Source organism: Cornus florida, unplaced genomic scaffold (assembly GCF_030987335.1).
Source record: "Cornus florida cultivar Cherokee Brave unplaced genomic scaffold, ASM3098733v1 CherokeeBrave_3.0.0_Hap2_Chr01, whole genome shotgun sequence".
NCBI classification, from domain to species: domain Eukaryota; kingdom Viridiplantae; phylum Streptophyta; class Magnoliopsida; order Cornales; family Cornaceae; genus Cornus; species Cornus florida.
The window spans coordinates 78,890,011-78,903,343 of record NW_026775571.1 but is presented as its reverse complement, the minus strand read 5'-3'; the positions used below and the strand labels follow the sequence as shown (position 1 = coordinate 78,903,343).

Below are 13,333 nucleotides of genomic sequence, written 5' to 3'. Positions count from 1 at the left end.
ATTCATTGCAATTACTTTTAGAGTTAAAAAAACATATGACCTCGCTTGTTTTGTAACTCTACTATTTTCAAAAAACTGAAAAATAAAAAACTGTACAAAACAAATTCTACATGGTTCAGTTTTCTGAAAATTCAGTTATAAAAAGATTTGTTTTTAAAGAACTGTCTTTTATTGTTCTCTAAAACTGTTTTTAAAGCCATAAATCAAGCAAGTCCTATATATTTTCAATATTTTTGGACAAGTAATAAAAAGTGTAAGATATAGATAATCTTCTCCATGCAATTCATGTCAAATATGTTACATAGATACATATACATATTACATACATACAAACACTAACTAACAGATTTAATGAATTAAAACTAAATTTAATTAGGTTGAAAAATTACAGCACGCTATAACAAAGGATCCAATGCCACAATTGTATATTTTCTCTCAAGGGAAGATCTAGGATTTGAATCTACTAGACCAAAATGAGATCAAAGAGTTAATTGACAATGCTAACATCACCATATTGTGTATAATTCTATATATATATATTGCAAACCACATAATCAATTATAGGTACCAACATAGCCAAAATATGAAAAGAATCAATCGTATTCACAAACTCTCAAGCACTAAAGTTTATTGAGAGAGAGAAAAAAACTACCCTATTTTAATGTAGTTGGTTGATAGTGTCAAAGGTGGATGGGGTCAACATCTACCTTGAGAGTTCAAAAAGGCTTCATGAAGGTGCTACATCATTGTCAAGGCACAATCTTTTTGCAAAGAAAAACAACCCCACCCCCACCTCCCATTTGTTCTTTTTATACTTTCTTCTTCACCCAAAATTACTATTTTAGACACCCCTTAATCTTTTCATCATCAACAACAATTCCTATCATGCTTTTATATAAATTAAGATTAATTGTTGTTTTTAGTAGACTTTCAACACATGATTCTCTCCCTTGCCATGTGATTATGTTGGAAGATTATTTTAACTTTTTTGAAATATATTAATCTCTCTTGGATTGTAGTGTCCTAAAATATAAATTAGATGGTGCAATCTTGTTGGAAAAATCATCATCTCGTTGGAAAAATGTTTCCTTGAATTTAAATATGGTTTACATTCTTGTCCTAACTTGAACTCATATAATATGGGTGGTATGTAGCTAACACATTCTTGCTTCAAAATTTTAGCAAGGCCCTATTATGGAATTGTCACACTAAAGGGTGAAACTTGGACTGGGTTAACCCGAAAAGATTGCGGATCCAGTTATTTGATGTTCCCTGATCTAGGTCACACAGTGCGACATTGTGAAAGCAACAAAATTTAACTCACACAGTGTGAGTGAAAGCATGCGCAAAGTGTTTCCACCATTGACTGTTTAGCTTGCCAATAATTATAAATAGACAAAATCCTTGCAGAACCAAAGTTGGGTTCGATTGTTTGATTCTAATGATAAATGGGTTGGTTATGGTGTGGTTTGATGCTAAATTGACTCAAACCTGTTTAGTACACTCTTAAAACCCAGAGTGTCAAATCTTTTACTGGATCTTCACCGTGGCCATAGTTTTATCTAATCACGTAAATATTTGTGTTTAGTACTCTTAAAACCCAGAGTGTCAAATCTTTTACTGGATCTTCACCGTGGACATAGTTTTATCTAATCACGTAAATATTTGTGTTTAGTACACTCTTAAAACCCAGAGTGTCAAATCTTTTACTGGATCTTCACCGTGGACATAGTTTTATCTAATCACGTAAATATTTGTGTTCTGTGTGGCTTGTTTATTGTGTTTATACTTTTCTGTCGTGATTTTTTATTGTGTATTTGAGGAGATCCGAGACCACTAATAGATATAGTCCATCTATTGGGAAATCTAGGGTACAAGTTACAGAAATAAAATTACCAACTTGGCTCAGTCAATTTCTAGGGAAATCATATACTCAAGCTTTAGCTATAACTAATGCAAGCACTGATTTGTGCATTTCCATCATGCTGTGTTTTTTATACATAGGTTTATGAAAAAAAAATTCAAAGACAACATATGAGGTACGTAGTTTCAGCCCATATATATATATATATATATAACACAGCATGATGGAAATGCACAAAAAACACAGCATATATATATATATATATATATATATATATATATATATATATAAATACAGTTTTTTGGACATGTTTCAGCTTTTTGGACATATATATGAGAAACTGAGGACCAGACAGTGTTCATCCGGACATGTTTTTCAAGTGATGCCTCACAACATCAATGGTGTCCCATTCGACATGAGAAGAACAAAAAGTAAAAAAGCCTAGCGAACTCGATTTTCACATTTACATTTGCTTTCGAGTTCATAGGTAGCTTGGGGAGGTACTAGAATATACTGTACTGAATTTCGCAAGAGTCATGACACCTTTTAATTGAAATACAACTCAAGTGAAGCCATAGACGAAAGAGCTTGCCTATGGGAGAGCATTGACAATTAGCGTGCCTGTATTGGGGAAGAGTAGAGTGCGATGGATATGCGACGATGGCTTCTTACTTAGCCCTGGAGAAAATAAGAAATGCAAGGTAAATTGCTTCATGTGGATCATGTTTATAAAAGTGAATCAACAGAACTTCAAACAATGAAGCTATAGCAACAAAACTAATACTATGTACACATATTGATCTCCTTAATATGCAGATTGTTCTCTCATCATGCAATTACCAAAGGTAAAACACACTGGATATTAGTAAATGACTATGCAAGCCACGCACTTAAATCTCGGATTTGAGAGTCACGCACTCCAAATTCAATAGGCTCTCAGATAACTAATAATACATGGCAAGAGGCAAATAACAATAAATCGAACAACATTTAAAACTTATCCAAAACATTACCGCATTTTTTGTTTTTTCCCACAATATACAAAGAAGAGGCTCCACGGCATTTTATTTCTTGTGGTATTTTGATATATTTACTATCATAAATCATGTGGACCAACACTAACAACCAAGATTCCATCTAAACAAAACTAGTATTAATTCCACGATTGGACTTTGGCAACGTCTTGATTACACAAATTGAGACCACAACAAACACCCGACATCTTCTTAGGCTCTTAGCATATGTGTAACTTAATTTTAATTCAACAGAGAACAATCTAGCATGTTCATGTTTACAAAGGCAATCTCTTAGAATTGACCGAAGTAGCAGGTCAACACTGCATTGGCATGCCTTGGGCTCAGTAGCTTCGAGGCAGTGTTTGGGGAAGGGTGTCAGGCCAAAAAGAGATCTGAAAATCTCCAGAAATACACAAAAGAATCTTGGTTAAACAACATTTTTACAAATTTAGGACCTGAGTTTGGGTTTGAGGCAAATACACTTTTGTGCGTCAACTAATTCTTAAAGCATATTTGTAAGTGGAATACTAATAAACGATTTATTATCATCACAGATTTCAATTTACAAATATGATTGTGTAAGAACAATTTCATTTTGCTTCCTAAAATGCTGGGCGACTCTTTTGTGTAAGAACAATCTTGGTCGAACCCCTACCCTTTGAGGGAGGAAAGGTTATAACATTGGGCTAATGACCCATTGGTTAGAATTTGAAAGTTAGTGTGAAGTTAATTAACTCTTAGACAAAGTAAAAGATAAAATTCAAGATTCCACCAAGGGCAAAAGTGTAATCTTCGAGACCAAAGGATAAATTGACACTACTATATGCACTCTCCAAATTTTAGAGTTCATGCACTAGGGGGTTTTAGATTTCATGATTTTATTGGGAGAATCCTAATTGATTTGCTTACAAGTGTTTGCTAGGAGTAAGGAGTGGGAACCTGAGGCTCTGATGGAGAGTTACGCAAGGTCTTTGATCTTGACCTAGAGGTGAGTGAATAGGTTTTGTAGGATGACTTTCCAATTTCAGCAATTTTTCGAGTTTAAAACTATCTTTATGGAAATTCAAATTCAAAATATAGCTGATAATAAAATTCTAATTTTTACATGGAAACCCAGGGGAAAAACCATGGAATCTAGTCTAAAGTAAACAAAAATCCACAATACGAGAAAGAACGTACAACCTAGGTTAACGGATTCTACCCCAACAATCCCCTAGTTACCTCCAGAAAACTCTAAACTTTCTCCCCAACATCTTCAGGCAGTCCTTCCGCTTGTCAACAACATCCTCTCCTCGTGAAACTTCTCTAGTGATTTTGGTCTCAGCCACTAGTCGTCCAGGCTTTAATATTTAATGATGGATTGGGTGATTGTGTTGAACTCTTCGTTGAATTACACAGCAGATGATGACAACACATGAATTTACACTCACCAATACTAGAATGATGAATGCAAAAAGAAAAATAAGATGCACTCTAGAACTCCCGAAATATGCTTTCTCTATATGCATTATAGGTTATATGAGTTAAATATATTTTTGCCCTAAGACTATACATATAATAGGCAACATAGAAGTAGAGAGAATAGGATTTTTAGAGTTTAAAACCAACTTGGAAATTGATTTCCAAACAGCATTATCAATGGACAATACTACAGAAGTCCTTGATTGATTACTCAATAGATTTCACTCTACAAAAGTTCAATACTCTGAATTGAAATTTCCAAAACTCTTTATGCGTATTTGAATGATCTAGGAATTAAAACAAGTTAAAATCAGGTAACAAACGGAAACCCTAATTATGCATACATGAAAACTAATTTTTGGTGTGTGCATCAATGTGTTGAATTAACTTTTTAAACTTGAAGACAAAGATTACTAAATACCCTTGAATGTAGCTCTAATTTCCTTCTTCGACCTTTCTTTTTTTTGATAAGTAAATTTCCTTCTTCGCCCTTGAGAGGTAATATACTACTAACTTTTGAAAATTTCTAAACTAACTAGAAAGTAAACCAAAAGTTACATACTCTAGTTTTGTTCTACAAAATTTGCCAACGCAAGTCCTATTAACCTAACAGTGTTTTCCGGAAACTACTTTGCTTAAAAGTTTCTTCATATAGCAATGCAGAGTACTTCGATCGATCGAGATATTTGACAGAGGTTGAAGTATGTGTGTTGATTGATCGACATGTTCCTCGATCAATCAAGCCTGTTTTCCTTCCCAAATTAAAACACTAAAATCCTATTCACGAGGAGCTAAGTTTGTAGTTGTATCGGACTTTATGCCCTTGTGAGATGGTGGATCAGTCTCTGTCAAGAGGTAACTAGAGGTTCTGGGGTTATTGAACTGTTAACTTAGTTTTCTGTTTTTGATAGTGGAATTTGATATAATTGGACAAGGTCCCGTGGTTTTTTACTGTTTTGAATTTTTGATGTAAAAGTCACAGTGCCCGTTGTGCATTCTTTGTTCTGCTTTAATTTACTTTCGATTTAATGGTTGTAACTAGCTTGATGGTTAGGACATTAAAAATTCATAGGTATCCCTCAGGACTCCCCCCAAAATCCACGACAGCATAAAATCCCACAACTCCACTAAATAGAAGGATTACATAAAATCCCACAACTCCACTAAATAGAAGGATTGCATAGCCATTTATAGGTGGCTTTACTAATAATCCTGATAGGACTAACTTACAAAGTTAGAAATCCAAGGTTGGGTGTGTTAAACAAGAACAGAGAATTTATTTTGTATCCTAGAGACCATACTTTATGCCACTTTTCAAAGATTATTCATACCACCTAAACGATTAAACTTTGAATACTATGGGAATCGTGAATTTTAGTCAAAATCCAGGTAACATAGTTTCCCCCCTCCCTATGAGTTTTGCCCTTCCTATGAACTAAAACCCAGTTTCTTCCTTCTAAGCACCTTAAGCAAGATTTCAGTTGAAGTTCAAAGAAACTGGCAATATACCAGCAGATTCTAAGTAACCCCCCAATTATACAAGCAGCGGTATTAATAATCACTATTTTTGAATCACAATTTAGTCAGGTCCTTTGTTAATAATGAAAAATAAATAAATAAATAAATAAATATGTAAATCTTGCCAAGATTTTAGAATCATGCTAATAATGACTAGTAAAAAATACGTGAAAAGATCAACGCATGTTCTAGCAAACATCCCTAATATAGCATTAATGTAGGAAGATAGAACTTTGGATTCATCTCTACAAACAGATGCACCAGCCACAAATTCAAACCCAATCTTCTATTGTAGCATATTACCCATATTCTCAAATTATAAGCTGAATTTTAAAAATTCCTTCATATAAAACATTCAAATTTTTCACATAAAGGTTCAGGTATTAATAACAAACTTTCCCATTAGCATTACATTGTCACATCCAGTTTTCATGCCATACTGACTCAGTTAAAAATCAATGTCATGACCATTAGAAAATAGAAACAAGGACAAAAAAAAAAAGACCATATTAATTTGAATTGTTGGCAATCTTCTAGGTTATTAAGAAAACGAGAGAGAGAGAGAGAGAGAGAGATATGACTCACCTGCCTCCTCCTTCGGCTTTGTATTATGCACCATGAGCGTGCCATCACATAGCATGGGAGAAGAAAACCAGCAAGCTGAAGAATGGAAACCTGGAACTGAAATTCACGAAGTTATACTTCTACTTGCCAGAATTTCAAATAATTTAGATGCCTAAAAAAATCCTAACGCTATCTTTGCAGGCGACAATAGAAAGTAATCATCCAATGACGTGTTCAGATCAACATAGATTTCTGCAGAACACTAGTTATTGACAACTAACAAGTTTTTAATTGGCTAACTGAACACGAACACGTGTGCTTGTAAAGGCCCTCACATTTTTACAATGTTCACTTACTTTTTTTTTTTCCCTAGTTGGGACTCACACACACTGCCTCCACTGAGGTTCGAACCCCTGACCTCCCTTTGGGAAGTAGGAGCCTTGTACCGCTAGGCCACAGGCCTGTTGGTAAAGTTCACCTACTTGTTTTGGCTTCACTAAAAGAAAAAATTTGAATTTGAATACTCACAGCATAAGCATGATAGTAAATGTTCAAATCATTTTTTATTCGAGAAGGCAGAATACATATAGCAAAGTCAATTTAACCAACCCCTAGTGGAACGGATTTGGGAGTATTCTTATCTGGTTAGAGTCAAATTTGGAAAGAGATTCAAAATTCAACCCGATTGCTATTAAATAAACAAATATATAATCTATTATTAGTCAGATCCTTTTTCTTCTCATTATTTTTTATGTTAAATAAAAATATTCACTGCAAAGTTAAGAAATTTCATAATTACGATTTTTAAGAATTTGTTACTACTTACATTTTTCTGGAGATTTATATTCAATATTGTATTTTTTTTAAAAATTGCATATCTGGTCGACCCAAATCCGTCCCGACTACCAAGCGGGACTGGATGGAGTGGATTTGGCAATTAATTTTTATTGCAGGGCAGGTTTGAGATAGGAGTGACTCATCCCATTGACATCCCTATGCGTGCGCACACAAAGAGGTATGCATACTCATACATCAACTGTACTTAAATGCAATATGCAAACATGCAAACTAGTCAATGAAATCATCTTGGACTTACATTGAAGAAAGTTGATGACTCCAGCACCATCCTAAAATCTCTTGTGACAAAGAGAAGTTGACGTATAAGCAAGATTGACATTAACTGCACGAATTAACAGACCCTCATACTCAATGTCTGAAAGGCAAAAGAAATAATAATTTTAAAAAAGAAAAGACAAAGGTTTGTGTGGTTTGCTCACAACGATAACTACGGAGCAGAAACAGGCAATGCTGCCGTTATTTGTGACAGCATAGTCCTCATACTCCGATTGCAGGAACTGACGCTCAACAGCAGCTAAAGCCAGAAAATGAGAATCCCGAAGATTAATGTGTTGTCCCCATGCTTGCCTGAAGAAAGAGATGAAAAAACATTACAAAACTCTATGAATCTATAGTTAACAGAAATAGTAGCTACTACAGCATAATTTTTAAGCTCAACTAGCAGGCAACCAAATTCAATGGACCGCCCCCCGAGGGGGGGGAGTTGGTGGTGGTGTTGGACGCTACCTTTATCATTCTTCACCTCTTCGAGAGAGAGAGAGCTCAAAGCTTATCCTCTAGTTGACAAAATCCTGTGAGTGACGTATATGCTTTCGCCCAAGGATGACTGCTCTTGGTGAAACCACATCTTATTTCAACCAAGTGGCACCAAAGGACCAACACCAATCACGAAACTAGGATTATTTTATTTCTTTAATGAAAGATTATGTCTTAGGTCCTAATAAAAATTTATTATTAGACCACAAAAGCAGTTTGAGCTGGCTCTTATATTCTTTTGCTGTTTAGAGTTGAGACTTCAAACTCACAATTTGCACAAAATCAATCCGGAAACACCTTGTATGTTTTAGGGGTCCAAAATACATAGTAAATTAAAAAATTGGGGGAAAAAAAGGAAAAGAAAAGAAAGAAAAATGTATTTTCCTTTAACAACAATAATGAGGCAGCAGGTTAACCGAGCAATAAGGGCCAACAGAGGTTGTCTCTAGCCCAGAGCAATAGAAGCGAGTTTAATTAACAAGGGGAGGCCCACATTGTATAGCATCCTACTTTAACATATGCACTAGAATGTGCTATACTTTATTTCCTCTTCCAGGTTAGTTTTACTGAAAACTATGCCAAGCAGGGCTTTTGCATATCCCTGGCACACACCCATCAATATCAAGCACCAAGAGGCATTGCTAGATTACCTGATGCACATGGTAAATCTGCAAATGTAGGTGAGTTAGTCGTGGTGACGACTCAAGAACAAGATGCCTCACATTCAACTCTCCCTAGGCTTATATGATGCATGTGGTTTACAGGTGAGTACGTGCATCCTATTGAGTAATCTTGACACAAATGAGTGGGGGACACCATGGCGCAACCAACAGCCCCATTACCCCAATATATATATATATATATAGATATAAATCACCTACCTTACATTGGCAAATAAAGCTCTCATAATCAAAACAGAAAGATAAACTAATCCAATATTTAGTCATGTTAACAAAGGACCTTGAGAAGCATGCTACCAAAATTAATGGTAAACTCAAGTAAATCCATTGATAAACATGAAACAAGGATTAAAGATGCTGAAGAACTCATTGCCATTAATTTAGTGCAACCATTACAGATATACTTTTAAGGAAAACTCAACATGACATAGAATTCAACAGCTAAATCTCATGCATCCATTAAGGTCGTATGTATAACAAAGAGGTTATACCATAAGTTAAAAAACAGTAACCCTTGAGGTTAATTGGAAAATAGACCTAAAGGTGCTTCAAGGAAGATCTTCCAATTTAGCAACAAGTTCCTAGACATGTATCATGGGCTAATCCATATATAATTTGAAACCAATCAATAACTATGGAAACAAATACAGTTCTTGGTATACAACATAAATATGAAAGTATTCAGTACAATTTAAGGAGTTAAGAGAAAACTGCAGCATATTCAAAATTTAAAAGGATTCCCAGACTACTGGTAAAACTGACCCATTGCAGCAAATTTCAAATGCATGGATGTGACAATTCAGAAAGTGAAGGCAAAGGATCATGAAGAATGTTGCATCTATCTAATATTGGGAAAGCTAAATTAGAAGGTAGAAAAAGAAAAGAGTACACAGAAAAACTTCAAGAAGATATCTATATCCTCGACTGAAGTATTCCTGAAGCCTTTTTGTAGATAGGTCATAACTGGTGAAGACTATTGCAATGATTTGACAAGTTGCCATTTGATTCTGTAAAAGTAAATTAAAAGATAAAAAAATGAAAGGCACACAAAGAGAGAAAAGGAAACCAATTAGACCCACAAAGGTCTTCCTCGCTCTTCTTGTACACTTCATTGCTTCATTAATAGAACCTATTATTGATGCCCCAATACTTGCAGAAGGAGAAAAAAAAAGGGGGGGTCTCACAACTATTTGAGGGTATCGTAGGGAAGAATTCAGCATGTGTCTTTTCTTTCCCGCAACTACAGAACGACCTACTGAGCATTATTTATGAAGAGCGGAAATGAATATTAAAACAATTTTCTCTGAGCAATGTTAAAAGCAGATTCTTTCCAACAAATTGCAGACACATCTCACTCCACAAACATTAAGCTTATACATAAAGCGCAAAAAAATAAGTCGTATTGGTGAAGCCTCAAACAGTTACCTGATATCAATTGCCATAACATCAGGGTCGCTTCTTGCCAGTGGAAGAGTATAATTTGGCGAATAGACCTATTAAAAGAAAGAATTGTACAAATTATTCTTCAAATTACACAAATTCATGTGCACAAACAAATCTAATTACGAAAATAAAGTTCCAAAGTCCAATAACCTGATTGCAGATTTCACAGGTGATATCTCCTTTTTTGTTGCACCATTTTTGAATACATTTCCTATGAGCAAACTACATGCCCGAGCAGAAAAAAATCAGTGGACAATTTACAATTCTCCACCTAGCAATAAATCCAAAGAAACCAGTAAAAGAAGAAAGCAGATAAAAACCAAAAATAAAGAATAAAAATGATGGCAAATAAATCAGTAAATTTTGAGACTACAGGATTAAACAAATCTGAGCTTGGTTCAATAGTAAATAAACAAGTGTAAGAATGCATGCTCAAAAGTATGAGAGCAGTCATTTTGTGCAAAAATAATGCCAGAAGTGAGGTCAGTTCCAACACCCCGAACAGGCAAGACCAATACAGGGTAATGGCTTTTTTTATTCCAAGACTGATTCACAAGTCCAATAATTAACAACTAAGAAAAGAAAAGGCTTTTACAAACTGGACTCCATAAATTATATCAAAAAAATTATAATTACATAGAAACCATAACCCAAGTAATAAGTTAATATAAGAACAAAAATGGATCATCAAGAATGTTGGATGATAGCACATATGGTACAAGAACATATGGTGGTTTTTAAGCAAAGCCCAAATATAGCAGTATACTATAACAGACAGTCACACACACGTATATAGAAATTAATGCAAACTGTTAGTGAATTAAGTATGAAACTTACATTAATGGAGTTAATTTTCTATTCAAAATTCTCTGACATGCAACTGAGAACTAGAGAAGTAATCACAAACCAACTAAGAGAAGCAAACAAAGAAGCAAAACCGAAATATAGATAAGAATAAGGAAAATTCCGTTTTAAAGTGAAATACCTAATCAACTCACCAATACGAGTTCAAAATAATCAATAGAGATCATAGAGATGGTATCATGTGGACCCCACATGAAGATGCCTATTGGTTAGTTTGAATTTGCATTGGTTAATCGATCTAAACTTTCACTTTGTGTAGCAATACTGTAAGGGCTAATTTGGTGTGGTGGAATGAAATAAAAGAAAGTGGAATGGAATGGGATTTTTTTTCATTCTCGTGTTTGGTGCCAATTTTAAAGTTGGAATCATCATTCCCCACTATTCTTGACGAATGATCATTCCATCAAAATCATTTCATCTTACAACAAAAGGAATGACCATTGACCAAAACAATAAATGGAAAACTGTACACAAATATCAAGCAAAAAAAAAAAAAAAAAAAAAAAAATGAAAAAGAGGGCATCATATATTCTAAACGTGAGCCCTTTTGAACCAATCACATATTAACCTAAAAAGAAAGTGAAATAAATAAAATGAGATGGAAAATGAGCCAGCCAGAAACAAAACAAAAACATCCATTAGAAACTGATATAAACCTCAAGAGAGATGGAGAGAGGGGTCTAAACCAACAATAATAATCCTTGACAAATAAGAGGGGATACATGTTCCCATCACACTTGGTAATCCGCCCAAATCAATAGAACACGACAGCAGATATAAACCTTAAAACAAAATTTAGTAACAAAATCGTCAACTTTTTGACCAACTCAAATTTCAAACAAGAAGAAGCAAGAAAAAGGGCTTGTCAACATCATCAAAAGCAATTTTCCGAAAAGATTTAAATGCATAATTAACGACAAGAGGACAAATGAACCAATAAAGATAAGGACTCAAATGTAGTATTAGGAAGGTTAGGGGGATAATATCTTGCAGCAAAGCCCAAATACTGATAGTATACCAAATTCACGGAAGTAATTCCCATAGAACTACAAACTATATGAGTGTGCACACACACAATTTAATCTATATTGAATAAGTAATTTTCGAATTCAAGAGTACCCCCCCACATGCAATCAGAGAAAAAACCCAAAATTCATCACATGAATCATGAAAAGTACTAAAAATAAATTCCAATAATAGATGATATGCGAAAATCGACATTGAGCAAAATACAAAAGAAGGATAGAATATCCATAAAGTAGGTATCTATTAAACTATTTTCACAAACCAATTAATTACCCTGAAACCCCCAGCCAAAAAACAAAAGACCTCACTAAATTAGAATATGGCGAGTGTACTACAATATATAAAAATTATTGGAAGGAAAAAATGGAATTACTTAAATTCCCAACACAAAAATTAACATAAATAAATAGCAAGATTAAAAAAAAAAAAATCAATCCTAGACTTTTAAAAAATAAATTACTTAATTCTAAAAAAATTAAATAACTTCAACAATGAAACCTTCAAACAGAAACACATAAGAGTCAATAAATGCACATACCCACATGGCAAAATTAATAAAAACCAACCTTAGATAAAGAACAAAACATATTTTCCACACAAACCCCAAGTCAGAAATGTAAAACTCACATAAATTTAAGAAAGAAAGAAAAAAAACCCAGAAAAGTGAAGACCTTTAGAGTGCCACTACAGGCACAAGGAGCTTCCATCTCATGCTCTTCATCTTCTTCCTGACAAATTCTACACTCTCTTACAATTTTTGAACAACCCTCACCTCCACCATCACTGTTAATGTTCTTGATCACATCAACCACTCCATTATTGTTCAGAGAACTCGCATTGTTCTCAGTGACTACTACTACTTCTTCACGGAGTCTTTCTCTCTGATTAACCGAATCGAAGCATGCCGATGCTATAATCCGATCAACACAAACCATGAAGTCATTCACCATGTTTCACAAACTCTATCTCTCTCTACTTTCTCTCTCTAGAATGAAGGAAGAACATGGCAACAAGACAGAGTGGGGAGAGAGGAGAGAGGGGACACAGTTTAAAAAGGTAGCGCACTGTACTGGCGGAATTTACGAAACGAACCTGTTTCTATGTGTATTGACTAAAATGGCCCTGTTGGGTGGTTGTAATTGCATATAAGTCCAAGAAATATCTTGTAACGGCTACAGTACAAGACCGGCGGGTAATTAGTGGCAACCAGAACCGCCGAACCGATTTGAGATTCTTAAATGCCCTCGTTTTTGGATGGAAATACAAAACAATATAAAATTATT

General features: G+C 34.5%; 1 protein-coding gene across 2 annotated transcripts; it reads right to left on the bottom strand.

Annotated features, from left to right (window-relative positions):
- Positions 1–2,296: 2,296 nt before the first annotated feature.
- On the bottom strand, positions 2,297–13,091 carry LOC132302297 (uncharacterized). Of its 2 annotated transcripts, none has more exons than XM_059799142.1 (7): positions 12,722–13,091; positions 10,311–10,382; positions 10,143–10,210; positions 7,701–7,848; positions 7,520–7,603; positions 6,445–6,540; positions 2,297–2,542 (listed from the first exon to the last, which is right to left on the bottom strand). In XM_059799142.1, exons 1-7 carry the CDS (start codon positions 12,998–13,000, stop codon positions 2,537–2,539), a joined length of 753 nt encoding a protein of 250 aa, XP_059655125.1. In that variant the 5' UTR covers positions 13,001–13,091; the 3' UTR covers positions 2,297–2,536. The 2 variants fall into 2 exon arrangements, with proteins under 2 accessions (XP_059655125.1, XP_059655130.1); XM_059799147.1 differs by having other exon boundaries at positions 6,445–6,534.
- Positions 13,092–13,333: the final 242 nt, after the last annotated feature.